General features: G+C 38.6%; 1 protein-coding gene across 1 annotated transcript in view; it reads left to right on the top strand.

Annotated features, from left to right (window-relative positions):
- The window catches only part of EFCAB5 (EF-hand calcium binding domain 5), a 132,834-nt gene that overhangs the window by 62,781 nt on the left and 44,148 nt on the right, over positions 1-25,905 (top strand). Inside the window, exons 6-11 of the mRNA XM_051992245.1 lie at positions 1,402-1,472; positions 9,659-9,814; positions 22,316-22,415; positions 23,106-23,804; positions 25,432-25,497; positions 25,608-25,700. Of these exons, the coding sequence (XP_051848205.1) occupies positions 1,402-1,472; positions 9,659-9,814; positions 22,316-22,415; positions 23,106-23,804; positions 25,432-25,497; positions 25,608-25,700 (1,185 nt within the window). The remainder of the gene's footprint in view (positions 1-1,401; positions 1,473-9,658; positions 9,815-22,315; positions 22,416-23,105; positions 23,805-25,431; positions 25,498-25,607; positions 25,701-25,905) is intronic.

Genomic DNA, 25,905 nt, shown 5'->3' with positions numbered 1-25,905 from the left:
CCCCAGCTCCCAGCACAGTACCTGGTACTTAATAGCCACAGTAAATGTTTGCTGATGGATTCTATATGCTATGTAAAAGAGACGATGAGTACTTTTAAAAAATCATTTATTATTTATTTTAAAACATTTTGAGTTCCAAATTCTCTTCCTTTCTACAACTCTTTAAACACCCTTTGAGAATGCAAGTAATATAATGTCAATTATACATGTAAAGTCATTCAAAATGTTTCCACATTAGCCATATTGAAAAAAAAAAGTAAAATATATTTGAAAAATGAGACTTTTATCAGAGAAACTTGTTCTAAAGTTTGTGTCCCATATTCTTGATTGCTTTCTAATTTTGGCTGCATTTGATTTTGTTTTTGAAAAGAATAACAAAAACAAACAAAAAAAAGAATCTTTAATTTCATATTATCAAAATTAAATATTTTGCTTCCCATGGTTTTCTCTAACTCTTGTTTGATGATAAGCTCTTCATTTATTCAGTTTTCTGACAAGTATATTTTCCATGCTCCACTGCTTTACTTAAAATATGCCTAAGTATATGCCTACCTTGATCTTACCTTGAGATATGATGTGAGATAATGATCTATGTCTAATTTTTGCCAAACTGCTTTCCAATTTTCCCAGTAATTTTTGTCCAATAGTGAATTCTTGTCCCCAAAGCTTGGGTCTTTGGGTTTATTAAACACTACTTATTTTGATTCACTAATATATTATATAATTGTTCTTTAACTCTTTAGTAAAATTCACTTGTGAATCTACCTGGCCCTGAGAATTTTTTTTTTTAGGGAATTCATTTAAACCTTTTGCAATTTCTTTTTCTAAGATATTAAATTAATTTTAAATATTTCCTCTTCTGTTAATCTGGGTGATTTATATTTTTGTAAATATTCATCGATTTCATTTGGATTGTCAGTTGTATTAACATGTAGTTGGGTGAAATAACTCCTGATCATTGTTTCCATTTTCTCTTCATTGGTAATGCAGTCACCCTTCTTTGATTTTTATGCTGATCATTTGGTTCTTTTTTAAAAAATCAAATTAATTAATTGATCTCAGAGTCAGAAAGAATTCTACATCTGATCTATATTGGCTGCTTGAGCTTAGGGAACTTCTCAGTGCCATAGGCAACTTTCTAAGACTGTAAGTTATAGAGAAGAGTTGGTTTTCCTTGATGTAAGTTTCTCACTAGGATCTCTAAACTCATAAAATCAGAGGTCTTTAAAACCAAAAAGCAATTTTTCTTTTGCTTGTGTCTTGGATAGCAAGTTCAATGGCAATATTTTCTGCTAGTACCGGTTAATAATGAGAAGAAACCAATGGGTTTAAAAATTAGAGCCTATGTGGAAAATGCATTACAACCAAACTAATAGAGTCATTCTCTTTCTTTTCCCCCAGAAGAACTTTATCATCCAATGGAATTTGTAGGATCAATGAAAGATAAGACAGATGAAGAAGGTTTTGTAAAGGTGAGAAATTAAGTAATTCAACATTTGCATAAAAACCTTCTGTCAATTTTACTTATATTGCCTTTGTGAACAATATTGTGAACAATTAACACAAATGTTAATACCCATATTAATTATGCAATAAGGGGAATGAAGAGCAGCAATACAGTGGAAAGAATATTGCCTCTGGAGATAGAGAATCAGGGTTCAAATGCCACCCCTGATTTTCATGACTTTTGTGACCTTGTATAAATCACACTACTTCCTGAGGTCTCAGTTTCCCTCCCTTCATCTTGTTGAGCTTGGACTGACCAGGTGGCTTTTGAGCTCACTTCCATTTCTACATAAGTGATACTAAGTGTTTGGTTCTGTCCCTATCATATGTACACAGTTGATTATTGAAAGGGGCAGATATAATATTTGCATAAGGAAAACAAATAAAGTCCACTTCTGAAGAAACAGCCTTTCAGATAAAATATTAAGGTAAGACTAGTTATTGCGAGTTTGCCATGGAGAATTGCCCCTTGGGTGACTGTATTTAGTCCTGCTTGAAAGCAGAGTAATGATTAATGAAAATGCAATGAAAGCTGCATGAGATTGTGGTCCATCAACTAATTTACATGTGATTGTTTTAAAAGTTTTGAAGTTTATAATTGATAAAACTATGAATCAAAGAACTGTCAAGAACTATGGGAAGATTAAATAAGAATTTCAGTGTTCATAGCTAGAACATCTTGGAATTTACATGTGTGTTTTAGAAGAATAAGTGAAAGAAGATACATAAAAAAATGTAGGTTTTCTATCATTGCCATTTTTGTGTGTCAGTTTCTCAGTCTACAAAAACCATTCCCTTCTCTTTTCTCTCCTCTTCCAGTGGTTCTCATAGAACCAAATGTATCTCTCTTTTACCCCTGCTTTATTGGAGAAAATAAGAAAGTATTTATAAAATATGGTACACAGTAAAATATACAAGCACAATGCCTGACACATAATAGGTGCTTAATAAACACTTATTCCCTTCCTCTTTCTCCTTAATGTCAAAAGATAGTATCTGAACAACCAACTTACATGGAAATTTTGGTTCCAGTCAGGAACGATTTCTATGCCAACAAATGTACTAAATAAGATGACCAAATTAATTCAGTCACTTAAGCTAGGTAAGTGTGGGTTTACTCACTATGGAACATTGGGAGTTTTCAGCAAAATTCTGGGTTTTAATGAGGAATCGTATCCATTTCGGCATTTTAAACACACACACACACACACACACACACACACACACACACACACACACAGGCTTTTGGTAGCAACTCTTCTTTTACCAATATTTCTGAACAACAGAAACTTTCTAAGTGAAGCTGTTGAAACTCATTTTGTCCTTGCTTCCTTTCTCTTAAAAGACTGAGATCCTTCAGTTAAATGGGTATTTTATTGTATGGACCTCTATCCTATGTAAAGGTGAAACAGGAAGCTGGAAAGAAGGGACTCAGCACTCAAGCACACAAATGAAATGGGTCTGAGATTTCACTGATTCAGAAGTTCCCTGGTGATGCAGACCACCACCAATCCATGATTGACCATCTGGTACAACCCTTGCCCAGATCAGGATGATCACTTCAGTCCAGTCTAGAAGCTGTCCAGTCTAGTCTCTTTGTTTTACAGATGAGGAAACAGGATTAGGAAGATTAACTGACTAGTCTCTTGACAAGGACAGAAAATTTATAAGTATCTGAGATAGTATTTGAACCCAGATCTTTTTTTAAAAAATTATTAATTTTTTACCATTAGTTCAGTGCCTTATTCATTTATCCACTTATCCAAATTCCCCACAGAGTGTATTTCTGACGTGTGGGAGGCCTTCCTCACATTCCCCTGACAATGATGTAACCCATTAATTTACCTAGAAATTACAATAACAATTTCAAATAACACACCAATCTTTCCCAGTTCTGCTGTAGAGCTGAATGGATGGGAAGGCAGAGGAGAACCCAGGGAGAATGTAGAAGCAGTGGGAAAATGATCCCCATGTGGAGACAGAGTCTCTTGTTACCTCGCCTGCTGTCAACAAAGCTGTCTTCATCCCTCCATGCTCTCACATTTCTTGGGAAAGGCAATTTAATCTGTCAGACTCAAATGAAAAGACAAAGGTGTGGTGTGACTTCTCCCGTTCACCTGAAACCAGTTTGTTCTAAAGTCCCTCCTCCATAGGATTATAGATGTAGACTTGGAAAGGACCTTAGTGGTCAAATCCAGTCTCCACATTTTACAAAGGAGGAAACTGAGGCTTAGAGGGTGTGAACTAACCTGGAAATGGCCCAACTAATACTCCTGGAGCCCAACTACCATCTCTGAAGAGTCAAAACAAGAGAGGAAACGTCAAAAAAAGTTCTGAGTAGCCAGAGTCCTGCCCATCAGTGGCCCAACTATCTGTAAGCATTGATTTTTGTCCAGTCATGATATTTCAGATATAAGTGGAGGATTCCATTCAACTGTGTAATAGGAGGCTATCACTCCATCCTTCTGCTTGTCAAACTGAAAAGAATGAAACTGAGAAACAGCCGAGGGCATAATTAGGATAGCCTCATGAGCTTGGAATCCAGAAGACCTGAGTTTGAATCCTGCCCTAGACAGACTTTTATTAACTGTGTGACTTTGGGCAAGTTACTTATTTCTACAAGCCTCAGTTTTCCTCATTTGTAAAATGACCTTTAAGTTAACTTCCTGCTCCAAATCTATAATCTTACCATGAATTATTAACTCCTTTGTGTGGCTTTTTAAGAAACATAATTTATACAGAAACATTTTTTGTTTCTTATTTTCTCCCCAAGAGTTAAAGTTTATAGTGATAAACCTTGGAATGTGTAGAATAGATCTACAGAGAACACTATTTTTTTTAGTTATGCAATGGAGTGCTCTTAAGGTAATTAAGAACAGAATAAACTCAACTATCAAATAAATATGGGAGTTTGGGATACCTCTTGTGTGGGCATGCTTTGCAGGGAAACATGTTTTAGGTGTTCATTTTAGAAGGGTTTTTGGTGGTTGTTAACTCAAAATGTTTATTATTTTCATTTTTATGTAAAATTGCTGCATTTAATTAAAGAAAAATCACCATAGCTAACATGAATCTAGAGAATGATTTTTTATTAAATGGTAGGCTAAGATTTCAGTTTCTTTGTGGCACAAAAAGAATTTAGTTCACTGGCTTCTATTTTTGAGCAGACAGCTTTAAGAAGAAACTCTAAGTCAGTCACCATTTATTAAGCACCTACTATGTGCCAGGTACTGTGCTAAGTTCTAGAGATATATTTATCCCTCATAAAAACTAAATACATTAGAGCCAAAAGAGACACAATGTACTATCATTAAACCCATTCCATATTTTTTTCATTGTTACATGTAGCCTCCCCTTTAATGTCGATGACTTTGTACAACATATAGAAAACATCAAGAATTTGTTAAAGACTTACTGTGTGCCAGGTGCTCTGTTGAGCTCTGGCAATGGAAAAAACAAAAATGAGGCAGTCCTTGACCTTAAAAAGCTTACATTCTACTAGGGAGCGATACACCATATTTAGAAATAAATGAATGTGGAAAACATGTGATACAAAATGATTCCACTTTCTACCCAGAAAACCATCTTGTCATTCTTCTGGTTGTCCCACACTTGCTCCCGTACCTACCCTTACCACTATTCCTCTCATATTTCTTTCTTTAAGAACAATAATCAAAATAATACTATCCATGTTTCTTGAAAGGGCTTGACATATGACTACCTAATTGACTCCCTAGACCAAAACTTTTCTCTAATTCCCCTGTATTTGTCTGTATCCTCCTATTTGAATGTAAGCACCTTGAGGGCAGGGGCTTTTCTCATTTTTTGTGTTTATCTTCCCTTAATACAATGCCTGGATCATAATATTTTAAGACGTTTTTCATTGGGGATTCAGGAAAAGTTCTTTGAAATAGTAAGCATTAGAGATGAGCCTTGAAGCTATGAGTTCCAAAGACTGATTCCTTTTCTTTCTTCCCTCCCTCTCTTCCTTCTCTCCTCTTCTTCTTCCTTCCTTCTTTCCCTCCTCCCTCCCTTCCCTTCCTTGTCTCTCTGTTCCTTCCTTCCTTTCTATATAAAAGCTGGGGCTTGTCTACAGTGGGATAGCATTAAACTTATTTTCTGGGAAGGACTGAAATCAGCAAATGTCAAGGTCCTCTACTTTATTATTGCTGGCTAATAAGGCTTTTCTGTTTAATTAATTGTATTTATCACCAAGTGTTTTTTCTATTTGAATGATTAAGTATATATGGCTCCTTTGTTGACTATTATTAGCTTCTTGATACTCATTTAAAAAAAGAAAACCGCTTTCCTGATGAAGGCATGGAAGCCTGTGAAAATGATTTTTCCCCCTCACTGCTATATTAATACACAATTTCTCCAGGGTCATATAGAATGCAGAGCATTAATGCACACATAATTCAATATTCTGTTATCCCCTGTTTTCAGACAGCCTTAAAATCTCTAGTTTGCCTCTGGATCTTATAGAGGCATCCTGGGAGTCAGCACCCAAGATAGAGAGTTTCACCGTCTGCCTTGCTTCCCTATATTACTTCTCTCACCTCCTCAAACCTCTAGCATATTTACAATTAAAGAACCACCAACTGCCAAGAAAGCAGAGGGCTTTCCCTATGGCGCTCAGGCACTTGCTATTCTCAGCACATTGATTTTCAAAGCAAAAAGTAAACACAAAAAACCCACACAAGAAAGGAGAATTTCCCCAAGTCACATCTAATCCACAGAGGTCAATGTGTTTAACTCAGTTTAGTTTTCTAACAGATGGCTGGTGGAGATGGATGCTGATGTCGAATCATGATTAAAAAAGAAATTGGATTCAGTCCAGTTCAATTCTAATCAAACCAGAGATTAGCTACTCTGTACCATGTGCCAGATTCTGGGGATACAGCTACAAAATGAACCAAGTCCTGGCTTCAAGGAGTTTAGTTTCTAATGGGGAGAAAGTTCTAAAGGGGGAGAGAGAGAACCCCCTATTTGGGGTTTATTTAGCAAAGAAACTGCCATTTCCTTCTCTAACTCATTTTACAAAAGAGGAAACTAAGGCAAACAGAGTTAAGTGACTTACTCAGGGTCACACAGTCAATGTCTGAGGCCACATTTGAACCCAGGAAGCTGAGTCTTCCTGACCTCAAGCCCGCCACTCTGTCACTGTACCACCTGGCTGCCCAGTATATGGAGAACATTTTAATGAGGTGATTGGGAAGCAAGGATAGGTGAAATTGGAGGGATCAGGAAGGACTTTGTTTAGATCTTGGGGTACGAGACTCAGTAGGAAGTAAGGGATTCTATGAGGCTAAGGTGAGGAGGACATTGAGAAGCACCCATGTGCCAGCAATGAAGGCAAGGGATGGAAAAGCAAAAAAAAAAAAAAAGTTTCTGCTCTCAGCCATCTTCCATTCTATTAAAGAGGATAAGAACAGAGGATTAAATGCAAAATCACACACTAATCAACATGAAGCAATTGGGAGGAGGGCAGTGTTCTAACTCAAGGAGGAAGGGGAAGGATGCAGCATTTGGGGGCAGCATTTGAGTTCAGCTTTGAAGGGGAATCTCTCCCCCTCCCCCCTGCCCGCCCACCCCATGAAGAGATAGACCACATTCTAGGCATGATCATAGGCATAAAGACCTGGGCTGGGAGCAATACATAGACCTGTGTTTGTACTATATATATGGAATAGTGTTTTTTCTAAATGAAATGTAGTAGCCATCAGCAAAATGGCTGCTTTTAATAATAATAATTTGCATTTCTGTAGTGCTTTAAGAGTTTCAAAATGCTTTGCAAATATTCACAAATTATAGCCTCAAAATAGTCTTGGGAAGTATTTGGTATTATTGTCTCCCTTTCACAGATGGAAAAAACAGGCAGAAAGAGATTAAATCAGGGTCCCACAGCTAATAGTAGAAGTAGTAGTAGTAGTAGTAGTAGTAGTAGTAGAAGTAGTAGTAGTAATAGTAGTAGTAGTAGTAGTAGTAGTAATAATAGTAGGTAGTAGTAGTAGTAGTAGTAGCAGCAGATTGAAACTGGGAATAGCTAAGAGAAAGTTTTAACTAAAATTGTTTTACATCATTTTTTTACTTTTACTTATTGTTTGTACATTGATGAATTCACAGGTCAGAACCTCTTGGAAAAACTAGAGTAGGATTATTTCCACTTTGCCAATAAGGAAACTGAGGCTAAGGCCCAAATGAAGTTCCAGGCTCATATTCAGACTTAGGATCTCAATTGCTCAGCCATAGGAAGGCCAGGAGAAGTACAAAGCCCCTGAATGCTGTCAGTTTTCCTTTTCAGAAGCACACTCCGGGAAACAGTCCCAATCATTCTTCTCAGGCTTAGGGACTGTGGTTCTTTCTGGCAGTGGATGTTACTGATGTCATCCAGCCCACATTTGGAGAGCAGGGCTGTTCTTGTTCATAGAATCCATAGGCTATAGATCCGAAGCATTAAAGAGTCTCTAAGAAGAGAGTTTAAAATAAATCTTCTTTTTACTAGCATCCCTACTGTCAAGTGGCTTTGGGGTCATTTCTCAAACGATGAAAATGAAACAAGACGATTCCTGTAAATCAATCATTTTTTCTCACATCAGCTTCAGAGGGCTCAGCCAAAAATATCCACTGCTAGAAAATGCTTTCCTTGGCAATGAGATAGACTGGTCTTATGGAAGAGAAGCTGGATTCAGGGACTAAGGGTCCGGGTTCAATTCCTCTCTCTCAATTACCACTTGGGTAGCCCTGAGCAAGTCATCAAGATCCTCTGTGGTCCTCAGTTAAGTCTGTAAAATGAGGGAGAGAAGGTTGGATTAAGTTACATCTCTTTTCCAACTCTCAATGGTTGGACCTGGCAAGAAGGTAGAAAATGCTCAGTTCTTCTGAAATGATTGTTTGTTGATGGTAGAATCTCAAGATCCTGAGAGGAGAAAGGATGACCAGGGGGTTTTCAGTCACTTCCTCTGCTTCCAAGGAATACAAGGAAGTGAAAGAGTCATGGCTCAGCTATAATAACTAGAAGATTCTAGTTCAAATGCTGATTCCGACACTTGCTAGCTGGATGACCTTAGGAAGTCACTATGGTTTGTGGGCCCCACGTTCCACATCTCAGTAATGAGGGGATGTGACTAGATGACCTTCCTGCTCTGATCTATGACTCTAAGTTTTATGTGACAGTTTATAAAACTGAGGCTCAACAAGATTAAATTTTTTGCTTAAAGTTAGACAATGCTTCCAGTCATCTCAACACATTGCCTCCCTGGTAGACTAGTTATAAGAGGGAGTATGGAAGCCTGGGAGTGTGGGAGCCTCCTCCAGGGCAACATTAACTTGACTGTGAATTGGTTCAGAGAAATACTCTTATAGCCCTCCAATTTCTGTTTTTTTTTTTGGGGGGGGGGGTCTTCTCAGGAGCATCCTAAATCAAATTCTGATTCTGCCCTTCAAGTGATGAGGGCAAGTCCCTCAACTCTCTGTGCTTCAGTTTCCTTACTGCTCCAGGTTCGACTAGATGACTCTAAATATGAATTCCTATATTATTGCTCTGTAAGAAATGACCAGCAGGATGATTTCAGAGAGGCCTGGAGAGACTTACATGAACTGATGCTGAGTGAAGTGAGCAGGATCAGGAGATCATTATATACTTCAACAACAATACTATATGATTATCAATTCTGATGGACATGGCTTTCTCCAATAATGAGAGGATCCAAATAAGTTCCAATTGTTCAATAATGAAGAGAACCATATACACCCAGCGAAAGAACTTTGGGAAATGAGTGTGAACCACTCCTAGCATTTCCACTCCTGTTTTTGCCACTTATATTTTTGTTTTCCTTCTCAGGTTATTTTTACTTTATTTCTAAGTCTGATTTTTCTTGTACAGTAAAATAACTGTATGGATATGTAAACATACATTGTATTTAACTTGTACTTTAACATATTTAATATGTATTGGTCTACCTGCCATCTGGGGAGGAGGTGGGGGGAAGGAGGGGAAAAGTTGGAACAGAAGGTTTTGCAAGGGTCGATGCTGAGAAATTGCCCAAGCATATATCTTGTAAATAAAAAACTATAATAAAAAATAATAAATATGGATTCCTAGGGGAGATTGTGGCTTTAAATCAATCCATTCTTCTCTTTCCCTTGATAGGAGATCTTTCCTGTTGTCAAGGACTTATCAAGTGAAATGTTTGCGGACTTCTTGAAGCACTTCTGCCAGAGTGCAGATGACCTCTTGGAAATAGTGAAACGTGACATGTTAAGACAAAAGTTTTTACAACTCTTCTTGGCCTGTGACAAAGCAAAGGTAAGCTACCTGAGAACACTTGTCCAGGGTCTGAGACCAGTTCTTTCCATTCTTATGCTGGTGAAGCCCAGGATCACAGACTGGGAACTAGAAGAGACCTTAGAGACCCTTCCAGTCTGAGCTCCTGGCTTTACAGATGATGGAACATAGCCCTGGAGAGATAAAATGGTTTGCCTGCACAGCTGCTAAGTAGCCATGAACCTGAGTTCTCTTGCCCCACCTCCAGCACCTGCCTCTCTTGGATTATCAATGAATGGTTTTCTTTCATTTCTGTGCTGACAGAACCCTTTTCATAAGGGAAATGCATCCCCGGGAATGTGCAAAAGACCAGGAAGCGAAGTGAGTGTTCATCCACTGGAGAACGGCTGGGCAAATGGTGGTACTGGGAGTGTAAGAGAGGGTGATTGTAACATAATGAAATGTGAGGGTGGGAATTTGGGGAAATGTGGGCTACTGTATATGAAAAGAGTCAGAGGAACATATGCAGAAGTGGAAGGAACTGTATTCAACAATGATGTGCATGAAAGGAAGTTAAACCCCGAGTACCTCTATTCATTAATCTTTGTCTCAAAAAAGAGATGAGACATACCTCTGTCCTTTTGGCCCACTGGTGGAGGACTCCCAGAGCAGAATGTGGAATACCTTATCAGATGTGGTCCCTTTATAAGTAGTTTTTGTCTAACTGTTTTTCTTTGTTGTTACTACAAATTCAATTCTGGGGGAGGCAGAGAGAGTATATTATATCAGAAATCACTGATGGGAGAGCCAAATGAAACACAGCAAAAAAAAGGGGAGAGGGGATCATTGGGGGTAGAAGGCATGCCTTCAGAGAAAGAGAAAGGAGATGATAAATGTGTTTTTATCAGGTTTGTAGCTTGTGGTTTGGGAGGGCATCAGTGCACCTTTGAATACCAGATGGTCTTGGAAAAGTTCCGATGCAAACATGATGGAAATAGCTTCTTATTATATGGACACAGTTGCATCCTGAGAGAGAAAAAGCAGACAGATCCAGGTCTCCACCTCCTGGTGTCCAGGAAGAGATCTCCTGCCGGAGTCACCAATCTGTTCTGCACGTTCCTCATTTGCACCATCCTGGAAGCTCTAGCTCTCGATTGCCAAGGAGTTCTGGGGCCTTATTTGGTGGCTTGCTCAGGCATTCTCCAATGACAAAAAGCAATGTGCCAAGAATGCTTGGCTGGAGTGAGCCCTTGCAGGCAATAGAACTGTACCCTTGACGGCTTCAGGGCATTATTCAATTGCAGGAGACCAGGTAAAAAGTAATTCCCAAGTCCCATCCCTTCCATTTCACTGCATGTTAGAGGATTTGGGGTATTGTGATTTTTTTTTTCCTGCTACACCAGATTTGTGATTTCCATTGGTTTGGATGTAAAAGCCTCTGGCCTTCCTTTCCCAACCCACATGCTCATCCCAGCAGATGGGGTTCCAGAGAAAGACTGGCTGCAACTCTCCCCCAGATGGAGGAGGTGGGAGGGATGTCCCTAAGAGGTTGGGGTGATCCTTCTCTTATGCTATTGTCTTGAAACTCTTCCCCCTCCCCATTCTGGCGTGTTCCCTCCCACAATAGGAGCTCCCCCAGTTCCATTTAATCAATCAACATTAATTAGTTTTTATAAAGAGCTATTTACTGCAAGGACATGGCAAGAACATTCCCCTCTACCACAAGCTCTAGGGAGAGAGGGCTCACACACAGCAGAGTTTCTACACAACATTTCCCAGTGGGGCCCAGCTGATAGAAGAATGGGCCTGTTACCTCTGCTGCTCCTGGCCTGCTGCAGACTTATCTCTTTCCAATCTGTCTTCCCAGAATTCTCAGTGTGACCTCCAGCTTTATTCTGACCTTTTCAAGCACATTATGTCCACCTCTAAGACAAAAGGCCACATGGCCCTGGTGGAGAAATAAAGACTAGGGACCCCATGGTCCCTCCTAGCCTCCTCATTTGAACATAGCCACTGAAGAGAGACCAACTTACTTTGGTCAGTCAATGATGGCAGTCTGTCTCTTCATTAATGGTTAGTAGATCAGGACCAGTTACAAAAGGTTTACACAGGCTCCAAACTGGGGGGCCAAGTACTTCTATCACACATTTTCATACCTTTCCAGAAACAGCTCCCAGCTTCTTCCAGGGATTGCTTCATCCAAGGCTCACTTATCCTTTCCCCACTTACATAGGGAACTCCCAATAAAGAAACTTCTGGCTCTGCTATCTGCTATCTATGTGATCTTAGATAAGTCATTTGTCTTTCAACCATAGAGAGAACAAATTCAACTCTCATAGATACTTTCTTTCTTGCTTGTTTTCTTTCTTTTTAAAAAAATAATTATAACTTTTTATTGACAGAACCCATGCCAGAGTAATTTTTTACAACATTATCCCTTGCACTCACTTCTGTTCCGATTTTTCCCCTCCCTCCCTCCCCGACATGGCAAGCAGTCCTTTACATGTTAAATAGGTTACAGTATATCCTAGATACAATATATGTGTTCAGAACCAAATAGTTTTCTTGTTGCACAGGGAGAACTGGATTCAGAAGGTAGAAATAACCTGGGAAAAAAAACAAAAATGCAAGTAGTCCACATTCATTTCCCAGTGTTCTTTTTTTGGGTATAGCTGCTTCTGTCCATCATTGATCAATTGAAACTGAGTTAAATCTTCTCTTTGTCAAAGAAATCCACTTCCATCAAAATACATCCTCATAAAGTATTGTTGTTGAAGTGTATAATGATCTCCTGGTTCTGCTCATTTCACTCAGCATCAGTTCATGTAAGTCTCGCCAGTCCTCTCTGTATTCATCCTGCTGGTCATTCCTTAGAGAACAATAATATTCCATAACATTCATATACCACAGTTTACTCAGCCATTCTCCAATTGATGGACATCCTTTCATTTTCCAGTTTCTAGCCACTACAAACAGGGCTGCCACAAACATTTTGGCACATACAGGTCCCTTTCCCTTCTTTAGTACCTCTTTGGGGTATAAGCCCAGTAGTAGCACTGCTGGGTCAAAGGGTATGCGCAGTTTGATAACTTTTTGGGCATAATTCCAGATTGCTCTCCAGAATGGCTGGATTCGTTCATAACTCCACCAACAATGCATTAGTGTCCCAGTTTTCTCACATCCCCTCCCAACATTCATCATTATTTTTTCCTGTCATCTTAGCCAATCTGACAGGTATGTAGTGGTATCTCAGAGTTGTCTTAATTTGCATTTCTCTGATCAATAGTGATTTGGTCTCATAGACACTTTTCAGGACTTTTCTTATTTGTAACCAATCATCCTTACTATAAGCCTTTGAGGCAGCAAGGGGGAGATAAAATTATTTCCAATTTAGAGATTAGACTACTGAGTATGAGAGCAAAGTCTTGAATCCATTTTCTCATTCTCAGCTTAATATTTTTAGGTGCCACTTTGTTGTAACTTGTAAACTAAACCCACATTTGTCTGGGCACCTAAATAGATTACTAACTATAGTTAGTAATAATAATAATAGCTTAAAGAACTATAGACTTTTCAGAGTACTTTATACATACTATCTCATCTCATCTTCATAACAATAGATTCTATTGTTATTCTCATTTAACAGTAGAGGAAACTGGGGTTAAGTGACTTACCTAGAATGAACTCTTAAGTGTCTGGAGCTGGATTTGAACTTGGGTTTTCAAACTCTTAAGTCTAGTACGTCACCTCCCTGAGAACCAAATATATAAAAAACTTAGGAGGATCTCTCTTATTCACTAAATTGTAGGGTTTTTCTCTTAATGAAGTCAATAATAATTCCCCTTTCTTTGTCTCTAATTTAGTCTTGCTTAGTTGGTTCACCCACTGTATTCTTAGATGCCTCTTATCTCCAGGAGAGTAACCTCTAATCTCTCAGGTAGCCCACAACTCTACCTCCAAGGATGGAGCTGACTCCAGAGCTAGAAGGACCTGGCCAGGCATCTCGTCCACCTTGGACCCGAATCAGAATGCCCTCTCTAGTATCCCCAACAATTGGTCATCCAGTCTTCCCCCTCCAATAAGGAGGAGCCACTACTTCCCAAAGCTATCAGGTCTGCTTTTGAATGACTAGGATGTTGAGGAAGTTCTCCCTTTGGTCATGGGACTAAGTTCCCCACTTGTTGCTCCTCGTCTTGCTCTCCAACAGGCACGGCAGAGTGAAAAGAGCAATGGCTGGGACCTGCAGGGTGCAGTTCAAAGACTTTGGCCAAATCATTCTATATCCTCTGGACCTCAAATGTTTGTAAAAACAAAGAAAGGAATGGGCCAAACCAGGGCAGCTTCTTACGCTTGTCCCACTCATGACCCTTTTTAGCCTGAGAAATGTTCACATGAGGCTAGAATATATAGGTTTATAATATAGATATACAAGTCAAATCTTTACAGATAATAAATCATAATTTTGGGACCTCACATTCAGTTACAAGACCCTACATGGAGTCGTGACCCACAGTTTAAGAAGCTGGGGGTGAAACAAAAGGCAAGGAAGCCCCCTGCCAGCTCTAAAGCTGGGACTCTGGATTGCCCAGTCTTCTCCAGGCATCAGGTTTTCCTCATCTGACAAAAGAGGACTAGATGCTCCTGAAGTCTTGTCCAACTTCAAAGAGCTGATCTTAAATCTGTTGGTTTCTTGACAGCTCTTCTGATACTTTTCAGCACCCATGTTTGGACGTCCCAAATCCTCCCTAGGGCCCAAACATCCCAACTTCCTTTTACTGCTCATCGTCAGCCATGAATTCGAGGCCCTTCCCCATCCTGCTTGTTCTGTCTCCATGTCTGTCGTCCTTCTCTTCCACTCAGTGGCTTTTCCCCCTTCTGACCCCTAGGCTTGAATTCATGAAGAAGGAAGAACATTCGACCTGGACTCTGGCTTTCCTTCAAGTTTTGTCTCTCAGCTTTTCATCTATTTGTGTCTAAATTAGTAAATTTTTAAAAAAAAAAAGCCAGTAAGCAAAAAGCTCCACTCTCCCCCCACCCCAAACAAAAAACAAATGGTAGAGTGCCCTCTCTAGAAAGTCTTGTACTAACTAAAGTCCTGAGTCCATTATGGTTGGGCCTGGTATTGTTTGTCTGACTGCTTTTAATATTATTTGTGAATGAATATAGTATTTAAAGAAAATCCCAGGTCTCTCTATTAATGATATTTACATTTAGAAGCAAAACTGCTAGAGGCAGAAATGGCTAATATTCATAGGTTGGTATAATGGAAAGAGCCTTGTCTCTGGAGTCAGAAGTCCTGGATTCAAATCCTACCTCTGACGCTATTTGTGAGATCTTGAATAAGTATCCTTGTATTCCTTCGTCTCAGTTTTCTTACCTGTAAAATGGACTAGATGGTGTGACCTTGGGCAGCCCACTTAACCTATTCCCTCAGCTTCAGCAACTGAAAAATGAAAGAGTTTGACTACATGATCTTTGGTGGGGGAAGGGGATAAAGGAAAAATGGGGGAGATAGCATATAGGAATCCAAATAATAAAACATTAAATGTGGTGTAGAGAGCAGGTAATCTTCAAGAGATTGGGATGTGTGTATGTGTGTGTATGAAAGAGACAAGAGAGATAGAGACACAGAGAGAGAGAGATGAAAGATAGAGACACAGAGACAGAGATGAGAGATAGACACACAGAGACAAACAGAGATAAGAGATAGAGACACACAGAGACAGAAAGAGAGACAGAATAGATTCACCTATACACAGAGAGACAGAGAAACACAGAGAAAGAGATGAAGAGAAGAGAGAGACACATACACCCAGGGACAGAGACAGAGAGAGACAGAGACAGAGACAGAGCAACAGAGAGAGAGATAATGAGAAAGAGACACACACACAAAGACAGAAACAGAGAGACAGACTTAGATATATATATACTCAGAGACAGAGAAACACAGAGAGACAAAGAGAAGCAGAGGCAGAGACACACACAGAGAGACAGAGACAGGGAGACAGAGAGAGACACACACAGAGACAGACAGACATAGACATTCACATATACACTGAGCAGCAGAGAAACACAGAGACAAAAAGAGGAAGAAACAGAAACACAGGGACAGAGACAGAGAGAGACAGAGACAGAAAAACAGAGAGAGACGGAGAAAGAGACACACACACAAAGACAGACAGGGACAAAGAGACAGAGACATACACACAGAGACAGAGAGCTACACACTGATTGGCTCCCCAGGTTCTTTGCCTGAACTTGGCCCCCCACCCCAGCCACAGTCTGGGGGAGCACTGGGAGGCCGGGATAATCCTCCCAGGTCGCAGCAGTCAGAATGATCCTACCGAGCTGCTGGGAGGCCCCGTGCATCCCCCTGAGGACAGACTAACCAGCCGGGGCCTGCACTGCCCTCAGTCTGTCCTTAGCCTGGTGCGAAGCGGACTGCAGGCAGCTCCCAGACAGCGAGGTGGAGCCTTATTGCCATATAAAACATCATCTAGCCATGGGATGCAATATTGTCATGGGCCTTCCCATCTTAATGGTCCTACAAGTGGTACAGGTCAGGATTTCTCTCTCCCTTGCAAGGTTCTTTCCATACAGGGACCATCTCCAGTCATCCTGATCGCCATCTGGCCACTGGACCCAGATGGTTCTGGAGGAGAGAGTGAGGCGGGGGGACTTTACCCAGCCCTTCCTCACTTAAATCCAATTCACTTGCAAGTCACGGCCTCCCCTCCCTGATGTCATGGCCCTCCTCCAGAACAAAGGGCAAACAACAACCTAAGTTTTATTTATACAAGAAAATTTTAATCTAAAAAATTGAAATTATCCTTTTTACATTTCAACAATGCTCTCACTTTATAGTATGATCTACTTCCTTTACATCTTTTCCCCTGGTTTCTTTGAAGTTCCTGACGTTTTGTTCTTCCAATGAACTTTGTTATTTTTTCTAATTCAGTAAAATAATTTTCAGTAAATTAATTGAGATGACATTGAATAAATAAGTTAGGTAAAATTATCATTTTACATGACTTAAAAATAATAAATATAAACAATAAATGTAGTTTCAGTTATTTAATTCTGAGTTTATTTGTATAAAAAGTGTTTTATGTTTATGTTCATATAGTTCTTGTATCTATTTTTGCAGGTATATACTTAGGTATTTTATACTGGTTAGGTATTTTATATGGTCTAAAACAATAATGAATAATATTGCTGATAATTAGTATATTTTTCCATTTTGATTAAATCTATTTTAACTTTAACTTTGTCTGAGAAAATGATTACTCTCCCTGATTTTTTTTACATAGTAAATTCTACTCCTGCCCTGTATTTTCTTTTTATATATTTCTCATTTTCATGTTTCCTGAAAGCAACCTGTTGTTGAATTCAAGTTTTTAATCTGCTATATGTTTCTATTTTATGACTAAATTCATCTCATTCACATTTTAAGCTGCAATTACTTGTTGTATATTTTCCTCCTTCCTATTCTTCCTCCCTATCCTCATTCTATTTAATTTATCCCTCCTCCCTTCTCTGCTTTACTTCTACTCATTACTTTGTTCTATTATTCCTTAATCTAGCCATTCCTCTTAAGAGTCCCTCCCTCATCCTCTTCCTTCACCCTATCATTTCACCCTCGTATTTCTTTCTGAATTTAAAAGATTTTCATAACTTTCTGGATATATATATTATTCCTTCTTGAATCCTTCTAGCACTATACACCAATTAGCTTCTTCAGTATCAATGTTTCCCTTGAATCCTAGTTTATATGAAGTAATTACTCTTTTTAAATTTCTCCCTACAAAGTTTTATTTTTTTAGAATCACCCCATTATACTTAGTTCAGTTCAAGCCTTTCTATCAAACTACCAAAAGAATGACGGCAATTGTAAGAGTACTATTAATATTGTCATATATACAAAGTAAACAATTTGACCTTATTGAGTCCCTATATTTGATTTTTATCTTTTATTTCTCATGGATATTAAATGTCAAATTTTCATCTAAGTACTGGGAGATTTGTCATAGAAACCTGAAAGTCATGGACTCACACCTAACACCATGTACCAAGATAAGATCAAAATGTGTCCATGACCTAGGCATAAAGAACGAGATTATAAATAAATTAGAGGAACATAGAATAGTTTATCTCTCAGACTTGTGGAGGAGAAAGAAATTTGTGACCAAAGATGAACTAGAGACCATTACTGATCACAAAATAGAAAATTTTGATTACATCAAATTAAAAAGCCTTTGTACAAACAAAACTAATGCAAACAAGATTAGAAGGGAAGCAACAAACTGGGAAAACATCTTCACAGTTAAAGGTTCTGATAAAGGCCTCATTTCTAAAATATATAGAGAACTGACTCAAATTTATAAGAAATCAAGCCATTCTCCAATTGATAAATGGTCAAAGGATATGAACAGACAATTATCAGAGGATGAAATTGAAACTATTACCACTCATATGAAAGTGTTCCAAATCATTATTGATCAGAGAAATGCAAATTAAGACAACTCTGAGATACCACTACACACCTGTCAGATTGGCTAAGATGACAGGAAAAAATAATGATGAATGTTGGAGGGGATGCGGGAAAACTGGGACACTAATGCATTGTTGGTGGAGTTGTGAACGAATCCAACCATTCTGGAGAGCAATCTGGAATTATGCCCAAAAAATTATCAAATTGTGCATACCCTTTGATCCAGCAGTGTTTCTATTGGGCTTATATCCCAAAGAAATACTAAAGAAGGGAAAGGGACCTGTATGTGCCAAAATGTTTGTAGCAGCCCTATTTGTAGTGGCTGGAAACTGGAAAATGAATGGATGCCCATCAATTGGAGAATGGCTGGGTAAATTGTGGTATATGAATGTTATGGAATATTATTGTTCTGTAAGAAATGACCAGCAGGATGAATACAGAGAGGACTGGCGAGACTTACATGAACTGATGCTAAGTGAAATGAGCAGAACCAGGAGATCATTATACACTTCGACAACGATATTGTATGAGGACATATTTTGATGGAAGTGGATTTCTTTGACAAAGAGACCTAACTAAGTTTCAATTGATAAATGACGGACAAAAGCAGCTACACCCAAAGAACGAACACTGGGAAACAAATGTGAACTATCTGCATTTTAGTTTTTCTTCCCGGGTTATTTATACCTTCTGAATCCAATTCTCCCTATGCAACAAGAGAACTGTTCGGTTCTGCAAACATATATTGTATCTAGGATATACTGCAACATATCCAACATATAAAGGACTGCTTGCCATCTAGGGGAGGGAGTGGAGGGAGGGAGGGGGAAAAAATCGGAAAAGAAACGAGTGCAAGGAATAATGTTGTCATTATAAAGTAATCATTAAATTTAAAAAAAAAAAAAAAGAAACCTGAAAGTCTTTGAGTTCATTAAAGAGCCATTTTTAAAAATTCAGGATTACACTGAACTTTGTTAGGTAAGAAACCCTTGGTTTATATAGCTCTTTTGCTCTATAAAATATAATATTCCAAGATCTATAGTCCTTCAATATAGTAGCTACTAAATCTTGTGTATTCTTTATCATAGCTTCATGATATTTAAACAGTTTTTTTTCTTGTTGCTTCCAATGTTTTCTCTTCAACCTGGTAACTTTGAAACTTGGCTATGATCTTCCTATAAGTTTTCTTTCTAGTATCTCTTTCAGGAAGTTATTGGTCCATTTTTTCCTACCTCTACTTTGCCTTTTTGTTCTAGAACTTCAGGACAATTTTCCTTAATAATTTCTTATAATATTGTATCAAAATTATTTTTATTGTAAATTTTCAGTTAATCTAATTTCTTACATTCTTTCTCTTCTATTCGTCTCCATATCATTTGTTTTTCTGATGAGATGTTTCACATACTCTTCTATTTGTTTTACTCTTTTGATTTTGTTTTATGATTTCTTGGTGTATTAGAATATCATTAGTTTCCCCTTGCCCAATTCTAGTGAATCTCTTTATCTCTTTTATTTTATTTTCATAAAAGAAAAAAAAATAAGGGTTTTTAAAAATAAAAAATAAAGATTAATAGACTATTTAAAGACTCCACTAGACATTTTAAAAGCATCTGTTTTATAAAAAGCATTGTGTTAGGTGCATTCCTTGTTGTCCAGCAGTTTCCACTCTACTCCTTTGTGGAGAAGGGAGTGAGGTTGGGTCACAGAATATGAAATGCGCACAAATAACAATAATGTAATAGCTAACTTTTATTTGTATAGGACCTTCAGGGTTTTGAAAAAATGTCATAAATGATGGCAGTTATGTGGAGGATTGAATTAATTCAAATATTTAAAAAACATTTTACATCAAAATTTTTAATTAAGACATCACAAATGCCACTAAAATTTTAAAGTATTTAAATGCCTCTAATTTTATGTCATTGATAGTATGTCTGTCATTGTCATTTTAATGTTATTAAGGATGAAAGTTGCACAAAGAATTTTTGACCACCCTGCAAAGTAATAACAAAACTCAGGAGAGGTAATAATAGAAAGGAAAGTCCATTAAAAAAAAAAAAACTACAAAATGAGTAAATGTTTGGGAGTCAGTCTTCCAAAGCACATTCAATGCTTATCTATTTATTTACAAAGCACCCTTAAAGAAATAAAGAACACTTTAAATAGCTGGAGAAAATCTATGTTTATTACTGGACAATGCCCGGATAATGAAAGTCACAATATTCCCAAAGTTGATTTCTAGATTTAGTGTCGTGGTCATCAAACTACTTGAGGGACACTTTGCTGGACTAGATAAAATAATGCCAAAGTTGACTTGGAACAAAGGATTTAGTAGAACACAGGGAACAAATGGGGGAGGTAGGGAGCAAGAAATGCAGCAGGTATAACACTTCCAGATCTCAGTTATTATTCTAAAGTAGGAATCATCAAAACCATTTAGTTCAGATTAGAAAGTAATCACTAAATGGTCCAGTTTTGCTGGGATGTCAACTGTGTGAAGCGGAGTAATGTGAAATAAAACAGGAAAGGTAATCTGAGGAGGGATGGTGAAAACTAAGGAATTCATATTTTTTTCCCATAGACAGTAGGGAACTATTGAACGTTAATGAACAAATGACAGTAATTTCAGTTATTGAGTCTTTTTCTTTGTCTTGTTCAACTCTTTATGATCCCATATGAGATTTTCATGGTGTAGATACTGAAGTGATACCCCATTTCCTTCTCTAGTTCATTTACAGATGAAGAAACTGAGGCAAAGAGAATTAAGTGACTTGCCCAGGGACACAGCTAGTAAATGTCTGAGGCTAGATTTGAATTAGGAGGATGACTCTTCCTGACTTGAGATTCAGTGCTCTAGATGCCCAAAGAATAATGATAATGATAATAAAAAGCTAGTATTCATATAGCACCTACTATGTGCCAAGCCTTTGCCAAGGCCTTTAGAAATATTATCTCATTTGAAGCTCACAACAACCCTGGGAGGCAGGTGCTATTATTGTATCCCTTTTATAGTTGCGGAAACTGAGGCAAATAGGATAAGGTCACAAAACTAGGAAGGGTCTGAGTCAAGAACTCAGGTCTACCTGTTTCCAAGGCCAGAGCTCTATCTTTTGCTACCAGAGGCACCCGGTGCTTTCATGCTGACCTTTTTTCTCCCTACCAGGAGGAAAGGTATCTGATAAGCTTATGAGCAAAAAGACATTTATAATAGCTGGCATTTATAAAGCCCCTTAAGGTTTATATAGAACTTTATACGTATTATTTCATTTTATCTTCACAACAACCCTTAGAACTTGGTGCTGTTATTATCCCCATTTTAGAGATGAGAAAAATGAGGCAGCCAGACAGCCAGGATCATATGGCTAGTAAGTGACTGAGGCAAGATTTGAATTCAGTTCTTCCTGACTCCAGGTCTAGTGCTCTCTCAATGCATCGCCAGCTGCCTACTGATTACACAGGAATGGATCTATAACAGAATTTTGAAAGAACACCGAACTTAACTTAAAATTCAGATTTCAGGGATGTCTAGGCAGATATCTTTGTGCGGGAGACTCAGTGAGTTAGTCAATAAACATTTATTAGCACCTACTGTATGCCAGGCATTGTACTAAGCCCTGAGAATGCTCTCAAGGAGCTTACAGTTCAATGAGAAGATCTTTCAGATCACTGACTTTAATTATGATATCTATTAAGCTGTTCTTATTTCCTTTATAACCTTGTTAACTCCATTAATTCCAGGGAGTTACTAACAGCTAAGAAGACACACAGGGAGTATTCTAAGCTTCCTTGGCATTCCCTGACCATCTAGGAGAGCATGCTGGATGAAAAAATGGTCTTCTTAAGGAATCTGTAAAAACTGGGAAAAGCATAGGAATTAATTCACCCAGAAATGCCAGTTTTTGAGCTGTAGATGGGTGCTCAGCAACTATCTAGTCCAACCATCTCATTTTATAGGTGGAAAAATTGAGGCTTAGTAATGAAAATGAACTGACGCCATCTGTATAATGATCCTTAGGTCTTACAAATCCACTGTCTGCAAACATTTTGCCTAGATGGGGTTCCTGGACCGGGAGAGGATACTGACCTTGCTGGAAAACTTCTATGACAAAAGCCCAAGGATAGTTAAGAGGCTATTTCGTAACCCAAGATATTGTAAGTAAAACAACAGATGGGATAGCCTGTCAGGCCATCCTTCCTACCATCCTTCCTACCATCTCCATCATTATTGGGACAGCTTCAGCTCGAGATCATGTTCTTCCTACCCAGATACTTTTATCTCCTTACTGCTTTGGTGGAAGCAAAATTATGATTAGGGCAAAACAACTGAGGCTTTCCCCTAGGGCACAGGAATTTAGAGAACATTAAAAAACACTTTTAGTCCTTCAGCAGTGGGGAAACAACTGAGTTAACACTTTTTCTAGCAAGAAAAATGAGTTAAAATAGGAAACTACTATTGTGCCTCATCCTACTTCCCAACACATTTTGCTCAACTGCAATCATCCAAAAATGGTGGTTCACAGGCAGTATTTGTGCTATTTGTCCCCCATGTAAAAATGATTGGTTATGGTTCTGCATAGTAACTGTAACCTTAAAAATGCCTGATACCTGTTTCAATGGGAAATGTGCTTAACTAGATTCAAACACCCAATTACTTAACATTAAAACATTATGTGGTTATCAGAGTTGGGTTTTTAACTGACAATAATAACCAGCTCACCAAAAAATATTAGCATCAGAAGGAGATCGATTAGCGTATCCTTTCCCTCCTTTCATAAGGTTATTGATCAGTAGTGTCACCAAAATGGTCATCTTGTCAGCCAAATGTCTTGCTTTCTGTACTAGGGCCATTCATTGAATTTCGAGACATAGAACCGGCTGAGTTCTGGGGAAACTTGGATGATGAGAGGAACCCTTTTCAGGCATTGGAACACATATCTTCAGGAGAGATGAAGAAACACCTTCTGGACTTTGAGAAGCTGTTGTCCCAGCATGACACAGAAGAGGATGAAGAAGAAGAGCCTAAAAAGATTAGGCCTACCACAGAAAAGGCCCATAGAGATGACTTAAAGCCACAAGAAACAGTAAGTTATGAAAAAATCCATGGCAAGCTAAGTTTAGCAAAGGAGGAGTTGTCTCCAGAATCTCAGAAAAGACGAAGTCAAGAAATAGAGAAAAGAACATCCAGAGAGGAAGAAAGAGCTAGAAAGTCAAGAGCCTCCTTAAAAGAGAAGAGAGATTCTAAGGTACCAAGAAAGGAGAGTGAATCGGTCTCAGAAGGGAAGAGATCAAGCACAGCACTGCCACAGGATGGGGAAAAGCAAGAGGCTGCAAAGATGTCCCAAGATGCATCTGCAGTAGAGCAGGGACAAGCCCCCATAGAGAAGAAAGCATCTCTACAAATCAAAGAATCCCGTTCCCTGGGAAAAAGCCCCATGCTCCAAGAGGAAAGCAGCCAAGGGCAGTTGACAGATCTTGCAGAGCACAAGGAAGTTAAAGGGCAGCCCAAGGTTTCCAAATCAGCCTCAAAAGAAAGTCCCCCAGGTAAGAATGTATTCTCTGATCTGTCACTGACTCGTTTTTTATTGACTCCAAATGATTTTACTAATCCACAGCCATTGAACACCATTGATACACTTAACATTATTCTAGACTTGCAAACATTCTCCTCCTCAGCATTGCCTCTTCAGGATAACAGGATAATATTTGCCTGGGTCTTCTTTGTGTGCTGGAATTCTACATATAATGAGGCAATCTGACCACATTAAAAATAGAAGTAAGTCTTAGCTGTGTGACCCTGAGCAAGTCACTTAACTCCAAATGCCTCAGCAAAAAAAAAAAAAAAAAAAAAAGAAGAAGAAGAAGAAGAAAAGTAATTCTTCATTTACTTGTTATAGGTTACAACAGCCAACCAGCCAGGGGAGAATTCAGATCAGGAAATGGAGTAAAAACACTTGAGCTATGAATGTGTAGAGTCTGATGCCAGGGAATTGGTTTATTTTTAATTCTTTTAATTCCATTTCCAAAAGAGAATTTGTACTTTCCTCCTATGTAGAAAATGTCTTGTGTTATGACAAAATTTTAAATTGGGCTACTTCAAGGCCCTCAGAAAAGGCTCTGTGGCTCTCCACTAACACATCAATATGGATGTGGTTTCCTTTTGAACTTTATTTTTTAACCTGTTTGGTGAGTTAGAGATCACATCAGGGTTTGTTTGTTTTTTTAAAATTATGCCAAAAGGTAATGAACTCAATATACAGAGAGGGAGGGATATTTTTGGACTTAGGCCACGGAGGAATTGACATTGCTAACTATGCAGATTGTGTTTTTTATTGTAAGAATTTTAGCAAATAAATACTTGGTAATTGAAAAAAAAATCAAAAAATCTGTACCAGCTAGATCTGAGGTCCCACAGCCCCACTAATCCTAAATATGGTAACCTAGTTTAAAAAGCTGTAGCCATGGGGACAGGCAACTCAGTCATATCAGCCTCGTGTAGAAAAAAGCCTGGCAGACTTGGAGTCAGGAGAGTTTGACATTAGATTCCCCTACCTTAGGTTTTCTAGTTATACAAACCTGGACAAGTCATTGAAACTTTGTGCCTCAGTTTACTTCTCTGCAAAATATAAATAGTAATATTTGAACAATCTTTCCTAAGACCCTCAAGTCAAATTCAACTTTTGGCATATGAACTCTTAGTGTTCAAGGCAGCTCTTTGAGATTCTAGGTCACAGGGGAGATGTTGACCTGGGTTGGGAGAGGGATTTCCCTTTATCCATAAAATGACAGGTCCAGTCCCTAATCCTATATCATAGAAAAGTGAGCTGCTTCTACTACTACTATGAGGTCCACTGGCTGGACCTCAGTTTTCCTAGCCATAGAACAGAGTTAATAATGCTTAACCTCTCTTTACCTCATAGGAATGAAGATAATAAAAGTAGTAACAGATCTTGGAATTATCACTAATTATCACAGCTACTGAGTAGCCTCTGGGTATTGTCACAGTAATGACAAATCTTAGGCTACCCAGGGAACGATGACTCCCTAAGGAGGTTTTCATCATCAGGATGTGGGTGATTTCCCACAGTGGAAAACTGGAAAATAATTGCTGTCGAGAATTTCATCTTTCCCGGTAACCAATTAATTGGTGGTTTCCTTTGATAATTTTCAGAAACTGAAGACAAAGACAAAGTCTGTGAGCCCAAGAGCCAGCTAATAGAAGGGAAGCCATGGTCAGGTGACTCTACCTTTAATTCTCCTTTCCTTTGTCCCTTGACATACACTTACATTGGGTGACAGAGATGTTGGAAAAGAAGAGTTACTGCATTGTCTTTATTCTGGTTCCAGGTGAACTCTTAACGTCTGATCTGGCCAGGGACTATATGAAATATGGAGAAAACAAAGAAGCTTATTTAGTCTCTGAGGACCCCAGGTTTGCAGGTACTTGATGACACTGAGTCCAGGATGAGATGAATGGCAACTCAATGGACAAATGGGCTAGTAGGCTAACTCTGATTACTGCGTGAACCCATTTTCCAGGGGCTGGTCAGCCCCTGTCCCCCTCCTTCCTCCACAAGTAGTAAAAACAAAGCCCCTGTGACCTTTTCTTCTCACCTGATTGCATATGGGTCTTGGTGGCATTCAA

This window comes from Antechinus flavipes, chromosome 4 (genome assembly GCF_016432865.1).
Source record: "Antechinus flavipes isolate AdamAnt ecotype Samford, QLD, Australia chromosome 4, AdamAnt_v2, whole genome shotgun sequence".
NCBI classification, from domain to species: Eukaryota; Metazoa; Chordata; class Mammalia; order Dasyuromorphia; family Dasyuridae; genus Antechinus; species Antechinus flavipes.
Note: the sequence above shows the minus strand (reverse complement) of the source record. Positions and strands in the feature narration are given on the sequence as shown.